Here is a 25,767-nt window from a genome sequence, read left to right on the forward strand (position 1 = left end):
CACCAATACGAACATTTTGGAAAACAAATATATTGTCGACGAATATTGATTTGGCCCCGCGGCTGCTATGCAGGGCGCTGCCGTTGTTATCTCAGAAGGACCACAGTGACACGGGTGTCACACGTCCTTCAAGTGTTCTGAAAAGTACTGAACATCTTGGTGGGTCATGTGACAGGGTCATGTGATTTTGTGTTGATGGCTGAACCAGGTTGTGACAGAAATGCTGCATGTAAAAAGCTTGTTTTTTGTTGTTAAAGGTAAAGATGTACCTGTTTAAGAATGCTAATGCTTAATTAACATGTCCTTTAATGTATTGAACCTCATGTGAGCGCATTTCTTGAAAAAAACTGATATGAAACAAATCAGATAAAAACGTTGTGACGCAACCCGGTGTGACATACATAGATGACCGTCCCGGACCACAGTCCCCCTCAAGACTCGCTCTTCATCGCTTCAGAAGTGGACGGAGGAGCAGCCGGTTGCACAACGCTCACCCAACTGAGAGATTTACATGAAGACAAGCTTTTCTTTTTGTTGTCAAATTTACACATCTTTATAAGACAGGACAAAATGGAAAAGGAGATCGTCTGATTGTTTGAAGACATTTTCTTAAGAGAGTCACATTAATACAAAGATCTATCATGGAATACCAGTATTTTATATACTGCAGTTGTTATACCACATTTTTATATTCTGTAACATGTGTACATATGCCAACTTTGCTTCAAAAAGTGTTCAGTTAGTTCATCCAAGAAAACAAAAACAAAAAACAAAACGTTTTAAACAATATTCAACTCACCATGAAAGGATTACAATACCCTGCAAATGCTCACGGTCTGTGTCATGATGTCTTTAAGCGTTTATCTTTACCACAAGAGAATACACAAAAACTCAAAGCTTTGGGTAACTCGTTGGAATTGATCCTGCCTTTCATATAAAATACTTGAAATAACTGAATGCTCATTAATGATTTACATAGTCCCGAGGGGGAAGAGAGACAACACTGTGATTCTGTGGGAATTCCTGTCGGGATAATAAGGAAGTGATGTGAAGAGTTCCACTCCAAAATGCTCTGTATCCAGATACCGCATTAAAAGGAAATCGTTGCCTGAGGTTTATCATTCGGTGTCTGAGAAATCAACACAATCCACTCTGAGACAATGAACTCGTTTTGAGCACTTAATTACGAACGAGTCATAAAAAGTCATTTTGTTTGGTTTTCGTTCTTTTTGTTGTTGCTGTTAAGCCTTTTTTTGGGGGCGAAGGGGGTCATTTTGGAACAAAACTCTTCATGATTTCCAGTTCATTAATTAAATACTGTAATGGTCCAAAAAAAAAAAAATATGGAATGAAAAACGCCACACAGTTAGCTCAACTCCAGTGATTATTACTTTTGACCATCCATAAATGAACACACGCGTCTACCTGCTTCAGTGGCTCCTCGCCGGTTGTGGCAGAAGAGGTTTTTCTTTTTTTTCTTCTTCAAATCGAAGCATCAGACGGGGTGCGAAACCTCGTCATTGCTAAACATGCAAAGGCCACGAGTGCGAGGGGGGAAACAAAAAAGAAGTAGCTGTGAGTCATGTACAGTTGATGGAAAACAAATCAGAACGGTGAAATGAAATTGTTATTTTTTCATTTTGTTGTGCTCAATGGCATGCGAGGGAAGAGGCCGCCGCGTTCCTTTTTTCTCGGCTCGTGAAGTGACAGGATCCTCATGGGGGATTGGCCTTAAACGTTCGGGAGGGAGGGGAAACGCTCTCATTTACTTTATTGAGCGTGAGGTGAGAAGATCAACAGCCCTCTTGTGTCTGTGCAGTAAATATGAAGCTACGTCCGACAGCCGGTTAGCTCCACTTACGTTAGCCCCACTAACGTTAGCTTACACTAACAGTGTTAGGTTAGCGGCAGAGGTGCTTGGGAGGTGGATTGTGTTACCTTTGGATGCAGCGAGGCCATTTCCCTGTTCCCAGTCTCTATGCTAAGCTAACCGGCTCCTGGCTGTGGCTTCACGTTGAGCTAACGGATGCCAGAGCGGTTTCCGTCTCCTCAACTTACGCTCAGCTGGAAGGTGAATAAGCACACATCTTCAAAATGTCTTCCTATTCCTTTGCGCCATAGATTTTCTGAGGTTTCGCATGAGACGCACACACACACACACACACACACACACACACACCTGCAGCTGACAAATGATTCTCATTTCCCCCTGATAAAAATGCTTCCGTCAAGAGTGGAAAAGCAGCTTCCACGCTGAAAAATGTCCACGCAGGTTTCTCAAAGCGCTTGCACGTGTTGGAGGGGTGTGGCGTTAGCTGTTACGCGGCAACGCCATTAGGAAGAAGAAGAGAAAAAAAAAGCAAATGAACTGGAAAGTGAACATGAGGCTTTCATCGCCTCTTTGGAAAAAGTGTCGCGTTGATGGCTCCGACTCGTCCCCACATTCTCCACAGTCTCTGTGATTCGGCGCCGGCAGACTTTTACAACTGTACTCACCTCTTCAGTCGCCACAAAAGAAGAATTTACCAGCGATGACGCGGGTAATCCCCAAGAGGAACCTCCTCGAGATTAGGATGAAAACAAATACCATAGCTTTATACTGTAGCCACCCAGATCACAGTCAGGAAAGGAACCAAAATAACACGCGAAAAAATAAGTTAACATAATTTTCGACACATAGAATTTTACAATATGTACATTATTTTTTTTTTGTTTTGTTAAATTAAAATAGATTTGTCGGTCGTCTGATTGGGTAGGTCCTCTACAGCGCGCTCCTTTAATTTCAACCATCCAGTGTTAATCCGCGGAAAGCAGAGTTCCCATTAAAAGCTCAGTGCCGGCCAATCAGAGCGCAAGTAAGGCTACCATTGTCAAGTCCCTGCCAATAGTTTGTCGGTGACGTCTTCAGACAGGGCCGAGCCCTTTGCAACACAAATGGCAGACCCCTTCAACATCCTGACAAAAAGAAATAAATATAAAATATATGTAATATTTCTATATATATTCATAAAACCAAACCCAGGATAGATTTTTAACTCTGATGTCTTCTCTCCATAATTTAATCAAACTGTGGTCATATTCCTATTGCCGGTCCACTTCCCGTTTTGTCTCCATTTTTTTGTGTATTTTTGCAGTTTTGAGAAAAAGAAAAAAAAAAAGAAGTCTTCTTCAAACCTGTACATCTTATACGCAAGTAAACAAAATGTAAAAGTGCGTGTTTTTTTGAATACGTTTTATCCACTATATCCAAAAGTGTTGCAGGCACTTAAGTCCTTCCCAAACATTGTAGGTGTTTTTTTCGACAGTGGAGTAGGTTGGTTTGGTTGTTCCTGGATTCGCGTGGGTCCGTCCGTCTGAATGCGTTTTGTTTGTCTGGCGAGGGAACGCCCCCTCCGCCCTCCATCCTGCGGGCCCGCCGCTAGCCCAGGATGTCCAGGTAGACCGGCGTGGCTTTGCCCATGGCGAACAGGACCTTCTGCATGTCCTTAATGTTCAGTCGCTGCTGCGGTTCCCTCTGCCAGCAGCCCAGCATGATGTCGTACACCTCTTTAGGACAATTCCGTGGCCTCTCCAGAACCCGGCCCTGGGTTATGCACTCAATAACCTGCAGAGGAGACACAGGGCGGTGGAGTGAAACGTACGATTTTCACCGACTGATTGCTTTGCTTCGGCCATAATGAGAAACCAGTGACACTGAGCAGACTGTCCTTTGAGGTTTGGACTAATGAAACTGAGATGAAAGAAATAAACAGCTCGCTTTCACCTTTCAAATTTGTCCAATATTAAAAAGGGAAACAAGATATTTTTATTCCACAGCACAAAAAATAATAATACTAAAAAATATGTGAGGAAGGATGTTTTGGATCTTACTAAAAAGGGGTATTGATCCTTTCTTTGTTGGATGTGTGCTGTAATTAGTCAGATGACTTATTGCTGTCTTTATTTATTGTGTAAATTCCAAGCTACAAGCTCGAGGGTGCTTTCACGCTTCACCTCATTGGTCAACGCCGTCAATCAAACCTCTGATGAGAACCACAACCGAACAAGACCGCTCGAAAAAGGCGTCAAAAGCGCTTCCAGGTCGACTCTAGTACGGTTCGCCTGTGATTTTATGACGGCAGATATGTGATTTCAGCATGATTTCAAAAAGTACATTCGCTAATAAATGCATCTGCTGATCGTGGAATGTGTTGAAGAAGCGGTCGTATAATTGATCTGTAATAAGCCCATGTTTAGACTTTATTCATGCGCATGACGGCGCAGGTATTACCCTGATAAAGAGGCTTCTATTTGACTTTTTGTACTTTCGTCAGCTCCTTAAGTCCATTAAAACATGTGTGACAGTGATGCCACAGCAATAAGACCCAAATCATTACTGTACAAGAGTTCTGATGCGCGTGTCTCTGCGCTCCCCGACCTCCGCATCAGTCATCGGACCGGAACAATGTATGATTTATTCCCTCGGCCCGAACCAAATGAAGTGAACTACAGGTTTTGAAAGCGCCCTGACATGAATAGGAATCTATTTGTGGCTAATGACTCGGCACTGAGATGAAAAACCACGCAAAAATAAAAGCGTTTCTTTTAAAAAAAAAACCTTTTTTGTTATTCTATTAATTGTCACCACGTACATTTTCTTTACGCTTTAATCTGAAAGCAGCTCAAACGTTACGTTCTTTATGTTCTTTTCAGCGTCTGAGGCGTAGAATAATTACCATAAATTTTAGTATCATGGTGTCGTGCAATTTCATGCTCTCGTAAGCTACAGTCGCAGCACAACACGGTGTCAGAACAAAGCCTTTGATAATCTACTGCTATCTGAAGTCTAATTTTCTGGCAAGCATGTACGACAAAACCTAATCTGAGTATAAATAAAAATGATTTCACTGTGGTTTTTACTCAAGAGTGCCAAAAACAGTAAAACCCCCAAACAATACAGGATATTACAATAACCAACTGGGAAACCCCTGTTTCATTGTTCCACCTGTTGCTTCTGTTTACCAAGGTGAAGCTCTGCTTTCCCTCTATTGTTACATAAACGCCTCGTCACCAAAGGATGAGACTCCAGACAGACTTGGAGGAGGGACATGTCGTGCCTCAGAAGGGGTTTGCATCGCGTGCGTATCAAACGGTTGATCACTGATAACGCAAATCTTAGATTGCACGAACACAGTCGTGGAGTTTTAATGCTGACCCCTATCTGTCTGCAGCGTGTGACCGGGTGTCACACACTGCGGCTCTAAGAAGGAGCAGTGTGTGACCAGTGATCTTCGAGCTGGTGATGAAAGGAGCACGACTCACCAAGCAACTCAACGCACAGATAAGGAGGCCGCAGGGTCACCGCTGAATGGAAGGAGGTTGACCCTCCTTGACCTCGGGTGGCAGATGGATATCAGCAAAGTGCTTCCACGTATTGTCTCCCCTTTCTGAAGTAGCTTCAGAGTTGTTAAAAACATCTCACTTCTGGCTGCCTGGCAGTATGCGGCTCCTCATTGAAGCGACGTGTTGTTTACGCCGAGTGAAACAACCCGCGTGTTTTCCTTTTTTTCCCCCCTTCTCTTTGTCTGCGCCATTCAAACAGATGCATTGTGCGTCATTTTATACGCATTCCTCCCAAATTCAGCCCGACGTCTTTGACATCTTTGGAAACTTTGCGATCTCCTCGAGAATTTGTCATAAACTTTTTGTGGGCTTTAACAATGTTCGGCAGCACGGCAGTTCTTCTTTCTTTTCTTTTCTTTCAATATATAACAAAACAAAAGGGAAAGCGCTGGAGCCCGGAGAGCCGAGTGGAGAATGAGGCCCGTTTGAAACCGAGTCCCGTCCCCCATTATCATTCATCATTGTCACTGATAGCCACGTGTAATTGTTGCTGTGATGTATCATTGTGTAATGTGTTGGACAAATCTGAATAACTGAAGTGCAATATTCCATTCTAACACTACCTGAGGACAAAATTGCACGATAGAAATAGCTTGTGGATCTTCATTTTCTTTGGCGACCACATAATACAGCGCTCATCTCATTACATTGTCAGAAAGTTTCAGTTTAATCAGCTGAGTGTTTCAGAGTATCTCAAAATCTTTCAGCTCCAGATACTCAGAAAAGAAGAACATATTGACGTTTCAATTGTGCGTCGCATGCCAGGTTATTCTTTTAAGTCAATTGAATTTTCACAATATGCTCGCTTTACAAGAGTAATCCTAATTGAATTTTATTGATTCGAAGCAGAGCCGCCCAATGAAAAACCAAACCAATCATGGGTGTTATGTAATGCGCCGTCTTGTCTGATGGCAAAGCGGCGTCAATTTATCACCTCGTTGGGCTCGCTATGGTCTCAGAGAGAGAGAAAAGAAACAACACGAGGCAGTGGATTAAGATCCAGAATGGCAGCGTTCAATTAAATCTGCTATTAGAAGGAAGGTCAGCGATTTGAGTCCCACTTAGAAATAAACAACTGGCAGTGAGTTTTATTTGTGTGATCTGAACCGCAACCTTTACCCTGAGCCAACCCGGAGCTGTGACTTTCAATGTGTGCACGACGGCCCCGCAGGTGCCGATTGTTGTTTATATACGAGATGTTTCTCCGGGCTCTTTGTACCTCGTTGTTTCCCAGCTGAAACCAAGGCTGCTTCCCGTAGGTGAAGATCTCCCACAAGATGACTCCGAAGCTCCAGACGTCGCTTTCCGTGGAGAACTTCCTGTACATGATGCTCTCCGGGGGCATCCAGCGAATGGGTAGCATGGTGTGTCCTCCGACCTGAGGAGAGGAGGAGAAGGGGAAAAAGAAAGGAGATCTTTATTGCGCACAAAATGTCGCTAAAAAAAAAAAAAAAAAAACAGATTAGAAAATTCAATCATCAACACAACTCCCGGGCGCCAGGGGATTAAGTGTCCTTGCATGTAGCTGATACCACGGGCTTTAACATCTCGTGAATGTCTGCTGTGCACTTGGATGGAGACGCTGATGCAATACGGGAAAACGCTGACTTATCCGCCACCTGCTCTGTGTGTATTGCATTGTGAAATTCCTTAGCTTGTGATATTATTGCACTGCCCCTTTTTGTTCTTGGTGAATAAAACAGCAATGTGCAATTCCTTCTCTGCAGAAGTGCCGGCACTAAGCAGAGGATCAGACTCGGGGCGAGGCACTGAATGTGTCCTAATCAGTGTTTCAAATAACTCTCGCTTTTCAACCAGAAAACCCGCTGAATGCATCCTCGTAGTAAAGAACTTCATGTGGCTGCAAATGCAAAATGTGAGTGTTTAAACGCCACACGGGCACGTGTAACCCCTCCCTCCCGCCTCCCCCGCATTCATATGAAGGTTTGTTTGAAGCAAGGTGCCAGCTGAGACAGGGGAGATAGCAGCTGTAAGCGCTTTAACGTCTTTAAACCCCCCCCCCCCCCTCCACCGAAAACCCATCGCGGCTGGGTATTAATCGATTAAACAATCGTCCATTAATCATCCGCGCTCTCGGCTCCCATTATTAGGCATTGTTTTAAAATCTATTTCCCATTCGTGTCGGTGACTGTGCTTTAATGAGCTGGACAAGAGCGATGTGGCAGCGAGAGGCAAAAGTATTGCAGGCTTCAGCTCAGGATGCTGACAGGATTCATTACAGGGATGATGGCGGAGCTCAGGAGTCAAAGTGCACCACTGCCGCAGAGTGTTATTAACATGTTGGCGGGATTTGATGTGACGCTCGCTGGGAGCCGCTGTCCATCTACAGAGAAGTGTTTTTAACGTCGACAGCAGAATGTCTGGAAAGTTGACCGACAAAGATTCAAAATAAATTGATTTTAGAAACCGTAACGCAACTTTATTTAGATTTTTTAATCGGTGCGACGGAGCAAACACATCTTTTTTGCGACTACACCTTGAATAAGGAAAGTAGCATCGCAGCAGCGCTTTAGTAGCACTTAAATGCCACTTACTGATAGCACTTTGAAATTGTACTTTCTTGATGCTTGTTGTTCTGAGTTTGTTCTCACGCTTGAACGCACTAATTGTAAGTCGCTCTGGATAAAAGCGTCAGCTAAATGAAATGTAAGTGAGCAACCTTCATCTACACGAGATGCAGTTTAAAGCCGATGGGGAAAAAAAAAACCCGTAAGTGAAACTTTGAGTGATTATTTTGTGTTTTTATTTTGTTTATTTTACGTTCCATACCCGTGAAATGTGATGGAAATAGGGAGAATAGAGCAATATACTGTCGGATCTACACACGGTGCCAATCCTACTGTGTATACATATATCATGTTTATGTGTTGTTGAAATAAAATGCAACATTTACAATATTTATTGCTTGGAATTTGTTATCCTATTGCTTCCTCCTTTTCCTGTGATTTACTTGTCTTTATCTGGTTCAGTTTTGGGGCTTTTTGCTATTGTTATCTCCACATTTTGTTCTAGATAACATTCAGATGGATTTTTTAAGCCCTTTTCAGGTTTTTATCTCCACGTTAGAAGTGCCCCTGCAGCGTATCAGACCTTCAAGTTACACTTGCTAATTATTCCCCCCCCCCAAGAGCTTTGGACTGTGTAACTGTGTGATCGCCTCATTGAGCACAGAGCAACTGAGCAGACCTCATCGACTGAGAAAGAGCTCGAGATGCAGTGGGAAGCCCGTGGGAAAAGACTTTTAGCATTTGTTATACAGTTCTCTTGTCAAGGTGAAGTTCAAAATCAAGTCAATTTCACCGCAAGAAATTAGACGTCGATCACATTTCATGAAACGGGAATAAGGAAAAACAAAAAAAGTATATTTTTGCTATATACTGTAAAACCTACAGTACCAATCCTCAATCAAACTATTACATTTCATTTTGAAGTGACAATGTGTTACCAAAACGCACAATATTTATTGCATGAAATGTGTTGCCCTATGACTTCCTTCCTCTAGTTTTCCTGATCTGGTTCAGTTTTTTTTTAGACTTTTGCTGTTGTGATCTTGACATTTTGTTTTATCAAGATAACAATAAGATGGATTTTTAAGCCCCTTTGAGGTTTTTTATTATCTCTAAGTTAGTGGAAACGCTCCTGCAGCATATCAGACACCCATTCATCATCCATCCACCATTACATCCACCCATCCATCCACTATCACACCCATTCCTCCATCCTTCCATGCGTTCGCTGATTCAGCCATTCATGCAGCCATCTATCCTTCACAGCTCCTTTTTTTTCTTCTTCCTGTGCTTAAGGACAACAAAGGAAATCAAAAGCACCCGCCGTCAGCTCTGAAATCATCATTAGGACAACATCTCACTGTAGCTGTGTTCACCCTCGCATGGCTCCTCCGCTCTGGTGTGCAACACAATCCCATTCATTTAATCATAATATACTCTTCTCCCAACTCTTTTTTTTACCAGCTCCAACATCTGTGGGCCTTCAGCTGGGAGCATTGTGCGGCATTTGGAAGGAAAAAAAAAACTCAACCCAAGTCGTACTAATTACCTCCGAGTTCCGTAGCTCGCTCATCGCATATTTCCTTTGAAAGTCAAACACAATCTCTGCGTGTCAGCTCGACGCGGCAGATGAATCGTCTGGATTTTTTTTTTTTTTTTAAAGAAACATGAGATTTGTCATTCTGCCAAAAAGGCTGCTCCTTCCTGGGCATTTAGAGAGAACGTCCTCTAGTTCGTACACTTCATCAAATTTAGTTGCTGAGTACGAGGCTTGTTTGTTTGCCTTTTTCTTGTCCTTCATCCGGGCCCATAACCTTCTCTGAAGTCCTCGGATGGGTCGCGCACGTATTCTTATGACAGCCATTACGAAGCCTATGCGTTTGTCCTTTTTATGTTCTGGGAAACGGTTCGCTGGTTTCAAAGTAGTGACTCATGAAATCCGGTTGCACAATTCAAAACATGAGGAATGTTTGTTTTCATGTGTATATCGGTTGATAAAAGCAAACAGCCAGTAACTTCTAAATGTACCTGTTCCAAAAGGACACATGGTACATTAAATTGAACTGCAAATATTTTCAACATTTACTATATTTGACCTGTATACATGACCAAATCATGTAGTTTAGAATGAGAGACATATTACGTTAATATAGCCGTCAAAATTTGGTCATATACCGAGCAATACTTTTTGGAGAAAGTAACGTCAAATCGTCCCAATTTGACATCATTAATCAGCGTTTTGATCAAGTGTGTCGCTCATATTCTGTTGCAGTACATCTTATACTCAGCTGCTGGTAACTCACTCTTCCTTTTAAAAAAGAACCGTCACATTCATCGCCAAGCCACACCGACTGCTGCCCGCAGTGCTCTAGTCAAGACCACCTAAACCCAGACCAAGTCAAGGTCAAGACCAGAGTGTATCGAGACCAAGACCAGAGTGTATCAAGACCAAGACCAGAGTGTATCGAGACCAAGACCAGAGTGTATCGAGACCAAGTCAAGGTCAAGACCAGAGTTTATCGAGACCAAGTCAATGTCAAGACCAGAGTGTATCAAGACCAAGACCAGAGTGTATCGAGACCAAGACCAGAGTGTATCAAGACCAAGTCAAGGTCAAGACCAGAGTGTATCGAGACCAAGTCAAGGTCAAGACCAGAGTGTATCGAGACCAAGACCTGAGTGTATCGAGACCAAGTCAAGGTCAAGACCAGAGTGTATCGAGACCAAGTCAATGTCAAGACCAGAGTGTATCGAGACCAAGTCAATGTCAAGACCAGAGTGTATCGAGACCAAGACCAGAGTGTATCGAGACCAAGACCAGAGTGTATCAAGACCAAGTCAAGGTCAAGACCAGAGTGTATCAAGAGCAAGACCAGAGTGTATCGAGACCAAGACCAGAGTGTATCGAGACCAAGACCAGAGTGTATCAAGATCCAAGTCAAGGTCAAGACCAGAGTGTATCGAGACCAAGTCAAGGTCAAGACCAGAGTGTATCAAGACCAAGTCAAGACTAAGACCAGAGTGTATCAAGACCAAGACCTGAGTGTATCAAGACCAAGTCAAGACCAAGACCTGAGTGTATCAAGACCAAGTCAAGACCAAGACCTGAGTGTATCAAGACCAAGTCAAGGTCAAGACCAGAGTGTATCAAGACCAAGTCAAGACCAAGACCTGAGTGTATCAAGACCAAGTCAAGACCAAGACCTGAGTGTATCAAGACCAAGTCAAGACCAAGACCAGAGTGTATCGAGACCAAGACCTGAGTGTATCGAGACCAAGTCAAGGTCAAGACCTGAGTGTATCGAGACCAAGTCAAGGTCAAGACCAGAGTGTATCGAGACCAAGACCAGAGTGTATCGAGACCAAGACCAGAGTGTATCAAGACCAAGTCAAGGTCAAGACCAGAGTGTATCGAGACCAAGTCAAGGTCAAGACCAGAGTGTATCAAGACCAAGTCAAGACTAAGACCAGAGTGTATCAAGACCAAGACCTGAGTGTATCAAGACCAAGTCAAGACCAAGACCAGAGTGTATCAAGACCAAGACCTGAGTGTATCAAGACCAAGTCAAGACCAAGACCAGAGTGTATCGAGACCAAGACCTGAGTGTATCGAGACCAAGTCAAGGTCAAGACCTGAGTGTATCGAGACCAAGTCAAGGTCAAGACCAGAGTGTATCAAGACCAAGTCAAGACCAAGACCAGAGTGTATCGAGACCAAGTCAAGGTCAAGACCAGAGTGTATCGAGACCAAGTCAAGACCAAGACTAGAGTGTATCGAGACTAAGTCAAGACCAGAGTGTATCAAGACCAAGACCAGAGTGTATCGAGACCAAGTCAAGACCAAAGTGTATCAAGACCAAGACCAGAGTGTATCGAGACTAAGTCAAGACCAGAGTGTATCGAGACCAAGTCAAGGTCAAGACCTGAGTGTATCGAGACCAAGTCAAGACCAAAGTGTATCAAGACCAAGACTAGACCAGAGTGTATCCAGATAAGTCAAGACCAGAGTGTATCAAGACCAAGTCAAGACCGAGCTAGTCTCGGTCACCTTCAAGGTTCTTTGGATCCTCTCGATTCTGGATCTGCACTTTGGTTCTGGAGCTCGAGAGTGTGACTTTGATTTGTGTGTCACGAGGAAGTCGATAACTGTGTGTAGTGCGGAGTGTTTACCGCACAGTCATATCACCGAGCGTCCTGCCTTCCGTACATTAACCACAAATCGACATTTCTACACATGGCCCGGAGGTCAACAAGACCATTAGAGACCGCTTTCTGCAACAACACCTCGATGCTGACAGGAAATCAAAAGCCCACTCCATTAACCTCCAGAATGTCCAACTTTTGGCCTTAAAAGTGTTTCAGCCACTATTACACTTCAATTCCTGCCCCACTGGAACGCTTCCTATCTAAACAAGTCAGTTAACGCTGCAGTCGGTATTTCACCGTTTCCTCTCTTCGAACAAGACGTGAGTGACAAGAATTAGACTAAAGTGGAACTAACAATGTGACCTCAAAAATTTAGCTGGTACATATATAAAAATAAGTAGACTTTAGGTTTTGAAATCCTATTTGTTATCACAGCAAAATGCAGTTCTGTTGAATCGCTTTACTCCTCAGCACAATATGTTTTATTTCCTCACATTTATCTTAATGTCCAGAGAGGGTTTGCCGAGCACAAACTTATTTTTCAGCCCCATCCTGCTTTACATTAACACATTTACACACACGTATGCCTCAGAGACACCCAGTACAACCCTCTGCTAATCCCAGCGAGGTTTGAGCGCCCCGCTCAGCTGAATCTCAGTCTATCTCAGGGTAGTAATGTGGGGAGAGAACACTTTAGTGTCGTTTTACCTGGATCCTCCAGTCAGAAGTCTGCTTCTCTGTTACTTGCCCAAGGGCACCTGAGGTGAAAGCAGACATTTTGAAGACAGAAATGTCTTTTACCTCCTACATTTTTGGAACTCCTGCCTTTCAGCTCACTCTCTTGCTGAGCAAGGAGCCCAAGACTAACTATGATACACCACCACCACCACCGCCGCCGCCACCCTGCAAGGCAATCGAAGCTGTTGGTCTCTTTTCATCAATAGGGTTGGATTGATGCAATGGTAATTAAGAAAATTATAAATGTGAGAGGTGCTTCGAGTAAAGTTCCTTTTCTCTACGTCTTAAACAAACAGTATTTATTGACAGTCCCAGAATTCATTTTGTGGCAGCGAGGTGGGTTTGTTCACCCTTAATCTTAAATACCGGGTTCCCACTGCGAGCTAATAGCCAAATGAACATTGACTGATTCTCCACCTGCTCTCATTAGACCTGAATTGCTTTAGTATTGTACACAACATTAAGCCAATATCGATGCTGAGACCAGTTGCCCCCGTTGTGTAAAACCTCTGGGTCGAGGCCGGCCGGGTGGGCTGAACGTAAGGTGCAGGAGCTGGTGAGGGGCTGCACACCAATCTGTCCCCCCGTGGAGCTTTATAAAGATTAAACAAAATTAATTAAGTTCCTGTTAGTCTAAATGACTTATCTGAGGTCCACCCAGGCCATTGCACGCAAGGCTAAACCTCATCAGATGCATACTAATGATTCAACCGCTGTTGCCGCAGCGAGGGGCATTACAACTCTCTGCTTCCCAAATGATTGCATGCTATCACCTTGGGTTTTTGTCACAGGGCCATGGTAATTAGCTTGGAACATGGGGGAAGAGGAAAGAAGAAGAAGAAAAAAAGGCTGAACACATAATAAAAATAAAATAATTGCCCCGGTAATTATCCTCATCTTTCTCACTCAATGTCACATCGCGAAGCTGGCAATGCTCTGCGGGGAGTGAGGAATGAGTCTGGGGCTTTTTTTTTTTGCTGTGTAAACTGGATTAGTGCTCTGCCTGTCCCACCGTGGCAGGGGAGTGATTGGATTAACGGCGTGGAGAGCACAGCAGCATGGCAAGGGGATAGATTACTGGCCCAGTTGGGCTCTTGGCTGGGCGCTCCGCGGCCTGCAGGGAGCCCTGGGAGGCCCCAGACATTTTAAAGGGCCCCGATAACCATCTAGACACACTCTCTCTCTCTCCCTGCTCTAACCCCACTGCTATCTCTGCTCTCCCAGCTCAAACAGCGGCGAACACAAGTTCACTTTTAAAGGCTATGATGTCTATTAGGTTTCTACCTGCTGCGCTGCTGCCAAGTGCAGATAAAGTGGTATCTACTGGCCGCAGTGTGCCAGTGGGTGGTGAAAGTTTCTGAAGGTTTTCAAAACACACACACACACACAGACACACACACACACACACACACACACACACACACACACACACAAAGCAATTGCGACCATGCAATTTCACATTCACATTCATAGTATTTAGCCTTGCAGACAGACATGTGCAGTACAATGTGGAGATAGATAGCTCCTTAGTGTCGTTGCTGACTTTGTACCTGCCGTCTAAATAGGAAATTACCAGCAGTGCATCCCTGTAAAATAGTAACCTCGTGCATGGGAGGGCCGTCTGCATGGATTGACTTTGCTGTTTAAAGAATAACAAGACAAATCTTCCATCCGGCGCAAGGCAGCACACAGCGCGACCAAAGCACTTTGCGTGTTTCGCGCCCGGCGCCCGTGTTGTGTACGTATCGCGTTCTCACATTTGCGCAGGAGTAGACTCGTTCCCTCAGAAGAAAACCGTTCGCTTCTCCAATCTGCCCAATCTGCCCTTTAAAAAAAGCAACGGCCCAGTTCGAAAAGCCCCCGGCTTTACAGAGGAACGGGAGCCTTACTTTGCGCCCAGATTATGCACCGTTAATCTAGAAAGAGTAGAGTCGGACAAGCCTTAAATCCACTTCAGAGGCTGCGTTTTGATGGTTGAAATAGAGCATTAAGAGTCCACAGCTATGCTAGCAGCTACAAGAGCTACAAGAGGCAGCAACGTGTCAGCTAAATGCTAACGTCAGTGTGCTGAAGAATGTCACACTCTGGTTATTGTATGGTTTGAATGAACGACATGTAGCATGTTTTTGGGCGCTTTAGACGTGCCGGGAAGCAGATTTCGCTTCCTTTGAACAGAGCAGGGCCAGCTGTTTGCCCCTGGTTCCAGCATGGACGCTAAGCTAAGTAAACTAGCCGCTGGCAGGAGCTTCGTATTTATTCTTCAGACATGAGAGGGGCATCGGTCTGCTCATCGAAAGCCTTGTCAGGAAAGCTTCAAAGCACATTTCCCACAATGTTGAACTCGCTCTAACGAATGCAGACAATACGAGAAATGCAATATTTCTTGTGCCAGACTTCCTCTGAGGTCAACCGTAGCACCGCCCTCATTTCTGAAGATTTCCTCCCTGTAAGACAGGAGTGCGAGGCGAAGAAGAGAAAACAAGGCCCGTGGGGAGAGGCAGAGTTTTTTTTTTCCCACCACTTCATGCAGCAGTAATAAATATGGCCTGTGTACTCATTAGCACCAAGCCGCATACAGTTTTGAGGAGCTTGTGCTTGATAAATAATGCAGCAGAGGAGTGTCTGTTTGATCCTTGGAACAGAAGAAACCTGGGGACCATTTTTCTTCAAAGCGAAGCAGTGCAGGTAAGCAGAGGCTTCCTGGCAGAGTCAAAAAGAACACTAAGTCCTTGAAACTGAGTCATTAGATTGTAACATTTTTGCAGTGTTTGATTAGTCTGGCTCTAAAATGCAGATTGTGGCTTCAAAACTATTTTTGTATCCTAGCCCAGTGTTATGACTGTAATTGTTGTTGTCTTCCTTTACCGAACTTGGCGAGACACACGCTTTCTGTTCCTCAGCACCGGCCTCCTTTACATTCAGACGACGGTACACTCAGTGAATTGAAGAACAAAACCCTGCCATTGCTAAATGAAAACTCTCAGGCTGCAAGCAAGCCTCTGGAGAGAAGTCTGGGATAACTTTGAATAGCAAAGAAGCAGACACTGCATCTTATCCTCTGACAGGAAACTATATGTCACTGTTAATATTTTGTCTGTAATGAGTTGTTTTGAAGCCATTCCTCTGCTTATCTGGAGGAACCAGGGTCTAACATGGCAGTTTACAAGCAGCTGCCAGAAAGCCAAACTGATCAACTTTTGTTGAACTTCTGTTTTCATGCCGCAAGGAAGTGAATTTAACACAAATGACTAAAAATGCAATTAGTGTATTAAATCAGGGAGCAGCTTTCTTGGGCTCTGGATTCAACATAACCAATGAATATTGCACAAACGATACTATACCGGCTATATGAGCAGAAAACAATGACAGACGAAAATTAGCTGTCAAGGGCCATCACATTTATTTCAGTGCACACTAGTAACTCTAATTTATAGTAAAGAAGAACACTGTCACTACCTTGAGTGCAAATAATTTATCAAATAATGACATTAGAGAAGATCTGCATATCTACAGACCCGACGTGAGCTCCCCTCCATGCCTCCCAGAGACGCTGTTCCTGAAACATTTCCGGTTAAACAAAAAAAAACAGCATTTCACTCTTCCTACTTTAATGCATCGGGACCTTTTAGAGCATTCACTGCCATTTACCTCCAACAAAATGCATAATGCAGAGCCTCGCACGCTGAACTCGGGAAAACAATCCCTGATATATATATATAGTGTGAGTCAGTGGTACAAACCACCCACATGGAAGGCGCCGCCCGATGGCGGCGCCGGTTCTGCGGTCGTCTCTTTTGAAACAACACAGCGGTGCATTCAGGGGCAGGCGGAGCAGGAGGCGGGGGGTGGGGGGGATATGACAGATGGATGGGATTTAGGACAATATTCATCTCATTCTTGAGGTTGTTCCCCCCCGCTGCAAAGAGTCCTGGGAGTCCCAGAGGGCAACAAGCGGCAATGCAACTCGTCAGCGATGGGAGGATTGTGTTGTTGGCAGGGTGCTGCTATTTATAATCACTCAACACAGGGAAAGTGTCCAATAGTGTTAGTAGCTCCTTATCTCTGGGCTCTGTCAATATTCCTGTGTGTAGGCGGGCAGTGATGCTATCACAACACGCACCAAACAGCAGCTTCACAAAAGGCATGCCACACACACACACACACACACACACCACCCTAAATAAAAACTGACAAACCCTTTAATGCAAACCCTTTTTGTGGTTACTGCCAAATCCAACATAAATATTTGCAAGAAGTATTTCTCACTGCAGTGTGTGTGTGTGTGTGTGTGTGTGTGTGTGTGTGTGTGTGTGTGTGTGTGCTGAATCAGTATATTATCCAATAAATTATTCAACCGTATAAACTTTCCTCAATAAATTCACCACTGAGTTTGACGGAGGGAACCCACGTTTGACTGGAGAGAAAAAAAAACCCACATTTTTCTTTTGCTGCACATTCCCCCCTTTTTTTTGGTGTTGGTATCACACTGCGGTCCTTTTCTACCGCTAACTGCATTGTTACCGCGAGGGCGGATTGTAAATACACACGGAGACACCAGCTGCTGAGCGTAATGGGCTCGGAGGTCCACATCTCCTCTCCACGGACGCCCCGAGCAACCAGCATGCGTCTCCAGAGTAGTGTCAAGGACATGATGCGTACAGATGTGCACAGATGTGCACAGATTGTAAAGCTCTCCGAGACACATTCGGATTTGTGATTCGGAGCGAAACAAAACAAACTGAATTGAATGATCCCTCACTGGCTTCCCACTCATGAATACGACTGTGGATTACACTGCGCACTTTTACCCCACACCTACCTGACACCCACGTCTTAATACACTGTGTCTTTGCTAACAGACGCTTTATCAAAGAGTTAATATAGACGTACAGGAACAGATGAGAAAACCAGGCTCGCACAGTTCCTCGTTTCCCTGCTAATTTGAATATCCGTCGAAATCCTGCAGCTACTCTTTTTCTGTCTCTTGAACTCGCACCCACCTTCATACTATATTAGGCGTATAATTGCTCAGTCAACAACAATCCCCTGAACCATTTAATCTTTAAACGGAGCAGTAGGTATCTGCCTGCTAAATCAGCCGTGACCTGGTCTTAGGCAATTAAATGAGCTATTGTTTGGGCTAAAACGTGGAAACACACACACACAGTCGTGCCCTTTGTTTGTCCAGAGGGGCCGACCTGAGCTCCCACTGGTCCACAGACACAGTGGGAGCCGCTCAGTACACCTGCAGTCATCCTGGTAGAGGGAACCGACTCAAGTACAATGCTGACAGACACCCTTGGGTGGGCCTGGCAAAGATACATACATCAAATGAAATACATTTGTTTGCTGGTCTTTTTCCAATCCAATTTCCTTCTTTTTTATATTGCTATAACAAAAGTAATGTACTGGAAACTACTCTATTAGATGTAATTATAAGCTCATGTAAAGAGGGAGAGAAATGCCAAAATACCTCAAGGATCTCTGAAGCTAAATGTAATCTAAATGTCTTGTGGAGGGTTTTGTTTATCAGCTTTTTTGGTGAATTGAAGGTCGGGGCTCTTTGGGAAGCTGCTTTTGGTAATGCAGAGGAGCGGGGAGACATGAACACAACATCACCCCGAAAAGAAGACGACATTTCGTCTCTGCAAACGTAAACGATAACCGCGACGAGCAGGGATCAGACTCGCACCTCGCCTCCGATGTTTACCGAGCTAAACGCGACTCGGCCCTTCTATAATCGATCTCAAATCAATTCACCTCACGAGTAAAGGCCACGTGGGCGCAAATGATGATAGCCATGTAGAAGATACACACAAATTGGGAATGACAGACACACACAAACACACGCGTACGTCCTCCCAATACTTTGGCAGAGAGGCAGGATGCTGCGACAGCCTGCGTGCAAAACACACAGCACCATATCTGCCGCGGTTTCCATCAAACTGGCCAACATGAAGCCGACAGAGACTAAACATCCAATTATGCTCCTCAACACGGAGTATTCAAGACGACGAGTAGCGTATTTGTACACCCTTGATGCCAAACCCACCGCGAAACTCTGAATATGTATGTGCGAACGTGCTCGGCAATGCACTGTTTTGGATTTGTGTGGCTGGATCACGGATATGCCGTTCAGCGATATGTCACAGGGGCGCGAGGGCAGCCTTTGGTATTCTGTAAGTTAAAGTTTCACAGTTTTAAATTTAGCCGTGAAAGTTAAGTTTCATGTTGTTTGGTCTCAGCGGCCCGCTGCTTTGTTGAGATCACAGAATTATTTACGACACTTTTACTAAGATAAAGTACTCATTTTCTGATTTCTACTCTCAGAGCCACAACAGTTACACACACACACACACACAAGCACACACACAGACAAACACAATATTGGCATCTTTAACAACTCAAAACTTTGGGATTTTGATAATACACACACGGCACAGATGGTGCGCATGGTGGAGCAATGTACCAAACACTGAAGACATCTCGCACAAATGTCCTCACAGAATAATTTAATGTGTGCAGAGCTGCTCACCCAGCAGGCAAGTGGTTCATAACTGCTGGCGTTGCCCCCAGCAAGGTCCGAACCGGCCCAGCTGCCACGCTGGGAAAACAAAATCAGACGCACCTAAAGTCATTTCACAGAGGCAGGCTAGTGAAGGGATCCAGATATGCAGCAGCCATCCCGCCATAATAACCACTTATTTATTCAGAGGAATGCTAAACTCCTCAGCCCGCTACATTTGCCGCCTGGTTTGCGACGTTCAGAGTTGCTAATCTCGTTAAACACGGGGAGAGGACATTAATCGTGAGCTACACAAACGAGCCTCTGAGCATCGGGCTGGAGGCTCGGCGGGTCCGTCTCCTGCGCCACGCTGCTAAACCTCTGCGTGAGACTTGGGCTGCACTGGGGAGGGAGAGCGGCGCACTCTCCGTTGAAAAGAACGCAAAAAAAAAAAACGGGAGGAAAAAAACTTATGCAAAACAAAACAAAAAAAGGAAATCCCAAGAGAGCGGCAGTCTTCGCCCGTTAGAAATACCGTGTTTCATTTAGCAGTCCCACTCAATTTATTTTGGGTATTTTTGGACCCAATTACAAAGTATTGTGAGCTAAAATGTCTCATTTATGTGTCAGGTGGAGTCTACCAATGCTCCTGCTATATGCGTCTTTGTGAAGATGTACAGGAAGAGACAGAAAAGTGGACTTGTTATGGACATTTCTTTCTTTTATGACCAGAATGTTAAAGCAAGACGACTAGGAAAAACACATTTGTGAGGCAAAGATGTACATTTCACCCATCTGAACCCCATTGGCCGTCTGAACTCTGAAACCTCTCTAGCCCCCTTTGCTTTGATGGCAAATGACAAGCACAAAACAAATAAAAAAAGAAATCGTGGCGAGGTCTTACCCTGTAGTAGTCACTGCTGTAGATGTCCCTGGACATGCCGAAGTCTCCGATCTTGACCAGCAGGCCATTGCCCACGAGGCAATTACGGGTTGCCAAATCTCTGTGGACAAAGTGCTGGGAGCCCAGGTAGACCATGCCCGAGGCGATCTGCGTGGCGATGTGCAGCATCTGGGAAAGGCCCAGCTCTCCGTTGGACTGCAGCGGCTGTCCGTCCACCAGGATCATGGCGTCTGGGCCGTGGGCTCTGCGTGGCAAAAAAATAAATGAATCTTACTGATTTGAGGATCTAATATCAATGATGGAGGTTAAGTAAGTCTCTATCAGACTGGATTGAAGTAAGATGTTTTTTTTTTTTTAATTAGAATTATTGCTGAGGAGTTAACCGTTGTTGTGCCATTTCTTACTTTGAACGTTACATAATCTCACTTGAACAACTGGATGAGGGACCATTTAACCTTTTGGACAGTGCGTGAAAATCTTCCCGCGGCCATTTTAAGTCCCAGCATGCCCCATTCAGACAATCTTTTGTCATAAAATACGTAATCTTTTTATTTTCAAACCAAACGACACAGTTTTTTTGACTTCCTAACATGCCAATGCTTTGTTTTACTGTGATTTTTGCTGCAGTTTTCGATTCTTTAGGTCCTAATCTTTCCAAAAAGTTGTCTTATTGATCGCTCGAGAAGGCATTTTTGGGGAATCTGGCTCATATCATGCTGGATGTTCATAGTTACAATCAAAATATCTTTTAAAAGTGATTTTTTTTTTGCAGATATACATTTGATTCCCAAGACTTTGCTGAACAAATACATACAATAAACACAGGTATTAGAATTAATTTAGGGACACAGGGAAAAGGAGCAATGTTCCCTCTAATTTTTTTCAGCACTGAGCAATTTTTTTTTTATCTGAGCGCACAATTCAGCACTGTGAGCAATTCGCAACCACGCAACCTGCCGAAAATGACCACAAGCCTGCGTTAGTCATATGGGATTCAAAGAGATAACAGCAAATGCATCAATATGTATAAAGGTTGATATTTATTCAATATCCTTTATAATAGCTGGACTTTGGGAACATTTTAATGATGGTGTTTTATCAGTTTGGTTGAACTTAAAGGATCTTTGTTGAACTTCAATCACTGGTACATATATATATATATATATATATATATATATATATATATATATATATATATATATATAAATATATATATATATATATATATATATATATATATATATATATATTAGATTCATTGCTGAGGAGTTAACCGTTTAACTTGTGAGAGGAAACTTGTGCCGTTTCTTTGAACGTTACATAATCTCCCTTAACAACTGGATGAGGGGACATTTAAAGCCCTCTCAGCATGACTGTGACCTCACTGCCCTTTTAATAAGTAACCCAAAGCTTCTGAGAGTGCTAATAAAGCCTTATACCGGCAGTATTGGGGGTCTTTTCAATTTGTTTTACCTACTCAGGAAATTAGCATCACAAAGACAGGGCTGTTAAATCATTAACAAATTGACTATAACCTGCAAGCGCTCAAGCAGCTTGAATTGCAAAGACAAAGTGTTTTGTATTAATTCCACGGCTGTTATCGGAGTCATTTGGTGGAGCAGTTTGGGCCACATTTCCATTTCCTGAAGTCCAGCATGTCAGGGACTTGCCCCGAGGCTTCATGAATGTCTTCGAGGTGCTCTGAGTCGTACATTTACCAGAACAAGTTCAGTCTGGGAGGAGAGCTCTTCCCCTGCTTGGCATTTGTGGGCGACGATGAGGAACTCATTTCCTGTGAGAAGTCCCTGCTGTTGTCCTCACCTTCTTGTCGCCGTGACTAAAGACTTTGTGCCTTGCGGGAACGCTCCGCCACTCCCTCCCAGGCTGCCATCCCTTTCCCATCTCTCAATTTGGGTACAATTCACCGTTCTTGGCTTCAGTGTGTGTGTGTGTAATAACTCAGCACCACTGTAGAGGGATTAGCAGTACTCGTTGTCTCTCTACCTCTATTTCACTTGAGATCAATCTAATGGCGGCCGAATGACGGCAGGTCGCTCTCCCTTTATCTGAAGAGGTCGAGCCGGAGCCGCACATCAGATGCTCGATTCATTCCTGCTGATTCCCCACACATCTCATTTGTTAAATGTGACCAATAGGGCCAATAGACCAGAAATCAGCCACGTCTTGCACCTTGCATGAAAGAATTTCATCATTCGCGACATTGCCTTTCATTTCAGGACTGATTTCCCAACAGAAAGTCTTCACGCGCTCTCGAATCCGCACACACACACACACAAATACACACACTCACACCAATCGTAACATGTCATCTTTTCAACTATTGCTTGAACTTCAAAAACAAGAGAGACCACACACACACACACACACACACACACACACACACACACACACACGGCTGCTGTCAACACACTTCTATCCCAGACTCATGCGCACACTGACATCAACTCCAGTGAAGCTTCCCATTACCAAAGCGCTCGCTGTACCGGCATCGTGTCTCTTTTGTTGAGGCTTATCAGAGGTCACGTCCCTCGGTACAGTCTGACATTACGGAACAAAAGCACTAAAGCACTCGTGTTTGATAACCCGGAAGGCTGTGAAGTTGGCTGGATGTTGTATCGGAAGCAGGAATTTGACGAAGCAATCTCAGTTTTCTTGTTTTCCTATTGAAGCTTCACAATTACCGGATGTCAATAACTCGGTGGACACTTTCATCTAAAAGTCAAGCCGGTACCCTGAGTGAAAATGCTCCAATGCACAGGTGCCGCACAAACACACACAAAAAACCACACATGTGTACAGTTATTACGCTTTTTACCCATTGCTCATGTGATGCATTTCAACGCTAGCCTGGTATATAGAGGTGTACCTTCAGTGACTAACCGACCTGAGGAATTTGTTGAGGTCTCCGTGCTTCATGTATTCGAACACCATGATGAGAGGGTCTCCGTCGACGCACACGCCGTAGAACTTGACGATGTGGTCATGCTGCAGATTGGTCAGCAGCTCTGCCTCCCTCTGGAAGTCCTTTCTTGCCGACAGGTTGGGATCTTTAAGTGTCTGAAAGGGAAGACATGCGTACGTCACCGTCACGCATTCAGGAAAGGTAAAGATTGGATCGGATGGTCGGGACAGTCCCAATGAGCTGACGAAGTCTTTGGCCTTGTCCAAGTTTGGAGAAAGCCACCAATGTGTCTTTTGCAGTTCTTTGTTCCATTGATCCAATCATTTGTCTGATGTTAAATTCCAGTGGATCATTAAAGGAAGCGAGATATACAACTCCAGAAAAATGGACATAATAGCAATTAACATTTCTAGTTGTCCGTTTGTTGAAGCAAAACAAGTTTCTCACTTTGTCTGCCACATGAGGGCAACTTCCTGGACTTCCCAAATAGACAATAACCGCTTGAAGGAGCCATTACTTTACCTCCTCTGTGTACCGTGTGTATACTACTCATTATATGAATAGTTTCTGTCCTATTCATGTCATGTGCTGTAACTCTGTTACGTTGTCACATGATGTCTATTGCTTCTGTCCATCCAGGGAGAGGAATCCTCCTCTGTTGCTCTCCTGAAGGTTTCTTCCATTTTTTCCCTGTGAAAGGGTTTTACTGTCTTTATTTGGGGAGTTTTGAGGTCCGGGCACAGGGATGTTATGAGTACAGATTGTTAAGCCCTCCGGGGCAAGTTTTGTACTTGTGATTTTGGGCAAACCAAAATAAACTGAATTGAAAAACTGAACTACTTGTGCTCTTTACGAGGTTAAGACCAAAACCTTGTTTACCATGAAGGGGGAATATAATAAAAGCTGTTGTTGGTTCAACCGAGTCAGCCTCAACCTGCGTCTGGCCGCTACACTGTGCTGCATTGTAAGTGATACCCTGGGCTCTTCTTCTTTCTCCTGCTTCCCTCTATCATCCAATTAGTTAACTCTTTGTTTTAAATCATCCATTCAGTGCAGCCAATTTGTCCGTCAGTTTGTAACCATGAGGCCTGACAATGCCTGTAAGCGTGCACCGGTCCACCCGACTGAAATATGTTGACAACTATTGGATGTGTCGTGCAGCCATTCGTGGTCCCCAGTGGATGAATCCTAACCTGATTTGCCAGATGGTTTTTTACACATTTGGAAAGTCTTTGGAAAAGGGCACGCATTAAAACAAAATCCTTGGCAGGTGACTCTCAGAGAAATGCGTTCTTTTGGTCCATTCACCAGTTCTGACATAACTGCTATTGCATCGTCTACCTTCTTTAGAAGCTGTCATTGACGCTTGGAGCGTACGTTTGCCTCTCCGAGACCTTTCTACAAACATAACCACGCCCGTAGCTGCCAGTAGCTCCTCGCTGGACGCCGACCGGCCGAGACACTGGTGCTTCTGACACAAAACACATTACTTGAAGCCTGACAAGATGGATTTTGGTGTGATCAAGCTGCCGTGCAAGGTTAGACGACGACTACCGCTAAGCACTACTACTACTATGACTACTACTGACTAGTTGATCACCTCATTTGTCCTCTAGCGCCAAAAGCTTGATAGTTTTTCCTTCAAGTGAAATGGTTTGACAGCTGCTGGATTATTACCACGTCATTTGGCACAGATAATCAAGGTCCCCAGTAAGTTTTTGGTAATTGCATGACTTTTCTATCTATCTACTGACACCAGCCGCTTTCAAATTCCTCCTGAACTCTTTCCTTCTACCCAATAATGTGTTCCCTTTCATTACTGCCTCCAGCTCCTGCTGATGTGTTTGCCCACCTCCTTTCCTTCATCATCAACAGCACCAGCAACAGCACCAGCGTGACTCCATGGGAATAGAAAGGATAACAGGGGAAAAACATTTGCTGTTTGATTATTGGCTTTGCCCGATAGTGGATGGAAAAACATGATTATGAGTTAATGCCACGTTATGTTAAAATGTCTCCATAATGATGAAGAGATCTTTGAAACTGTGAAGTAGTCTGTCCTGGTTGAACAGTATCTTTTACACACAGTGTGTTCATGTGGGTAAGGGGGGGGGCGGGGTGCACAAAACATGTTTATCTGATTGTTGGACGAATCAAGCAAGGAGTGCCTTGAACTCCTTTGAAGTGGAGTACACATGACGTCGAAAATCTCGATGGGATGTCAGTCGGCGGCGGTATCAGAAAATATCAAATAACGGCAATAACATGCTTTGTGTTGCAGCCTCTATCGGAGGAAGAAAAGACTCTTGACACATCCTCTGGAAGAAGAAAACACAGCAAGTTGCTGCTCTTGATCTCCTTGGCCCGGAGACCTGCTTTCTCAGCACGCTGCCGACGCTATTACAGATGGAGAGACCTTGGAATGGAAATACATTTACTCATATGTGCTGCTCTTGCAGTGAAGTACTGGAGGTGGTTAAGATGTACGGCAGAGTGGGTAAAATGGCCATAAAAATCTATTACCAAATCAAACCGCACTCTTAAGGATATGTTTCTTGTCTGGGCATCCTTCCAAAACAATACCTTCAAGTGCTCGACTACAATAAATTGAGGCAAAGCGCCTCGATGAATTTTCCCTTTG

The 25,767-nt window shown here is 44.2% G+C and overlaps 1 protein-coding gene across 5 annotated transcripts in view; it reads right to left on the reverse strand.

The window, feature by feature from the left end:
- Nucleotides 1-590: 590 nt before the first annotated feature.
- ntrk3b (neurotrophic tyrosine kinase, receptor, type 3b) overlaps nt 591-25,767 on the reverse strand; it is a 158,792-nt gene continuing 133,615 nt past the window's right edge. For 3 of the 5 annotated variants that reach the window (XM_068576768.1, XM_068576761.1, XM_068576752.1), the window contains 5 exons: nt 23,109-23,281; nt 20,204-20,447; nt 19,330-19,398; nt 6,602-6,760; nt 591-3,604 (listed from right to left, as the gene is read on the reverse strand). In XM_068576768.1, coding sequence (XP_068432869.1) covers nt 3,419-3,604; nt 6,602-6,760; nt 19,330-19,398; nt 20,204-20,447; nt 23,109-23,281 — 831 coding nt within the window. In that variant the 3' untranslated portion in view covers nt 591-3,418. The remainder of the gene's footprint in view (nt 3,605-6,601; nt 6,761-19,329; nt 19,399-20,203; nt 20,448-23,108; nt 23,282-25,767) is intronic. The other 2 variants (XM_068576787.1, XM_068576777.1) reach the window with 1 other exon arrangement.

This window comes from Clinocottus analis, unplaced genomic scaffold, assembly GCF_023055335.1.
Source record: "Clinocottus analis isolate CAN_PGR_092001 unplaced genomic scaffold, fCliAna1.0.p SCAF_1, whole genome shotgun sequence".
NCBI classification, from domain to species: Eukaryota; Metazoa; Chordata; class Actinopteri; order Perciformes; family Cottidae; genus Clinocottus; species Clinocottus analis.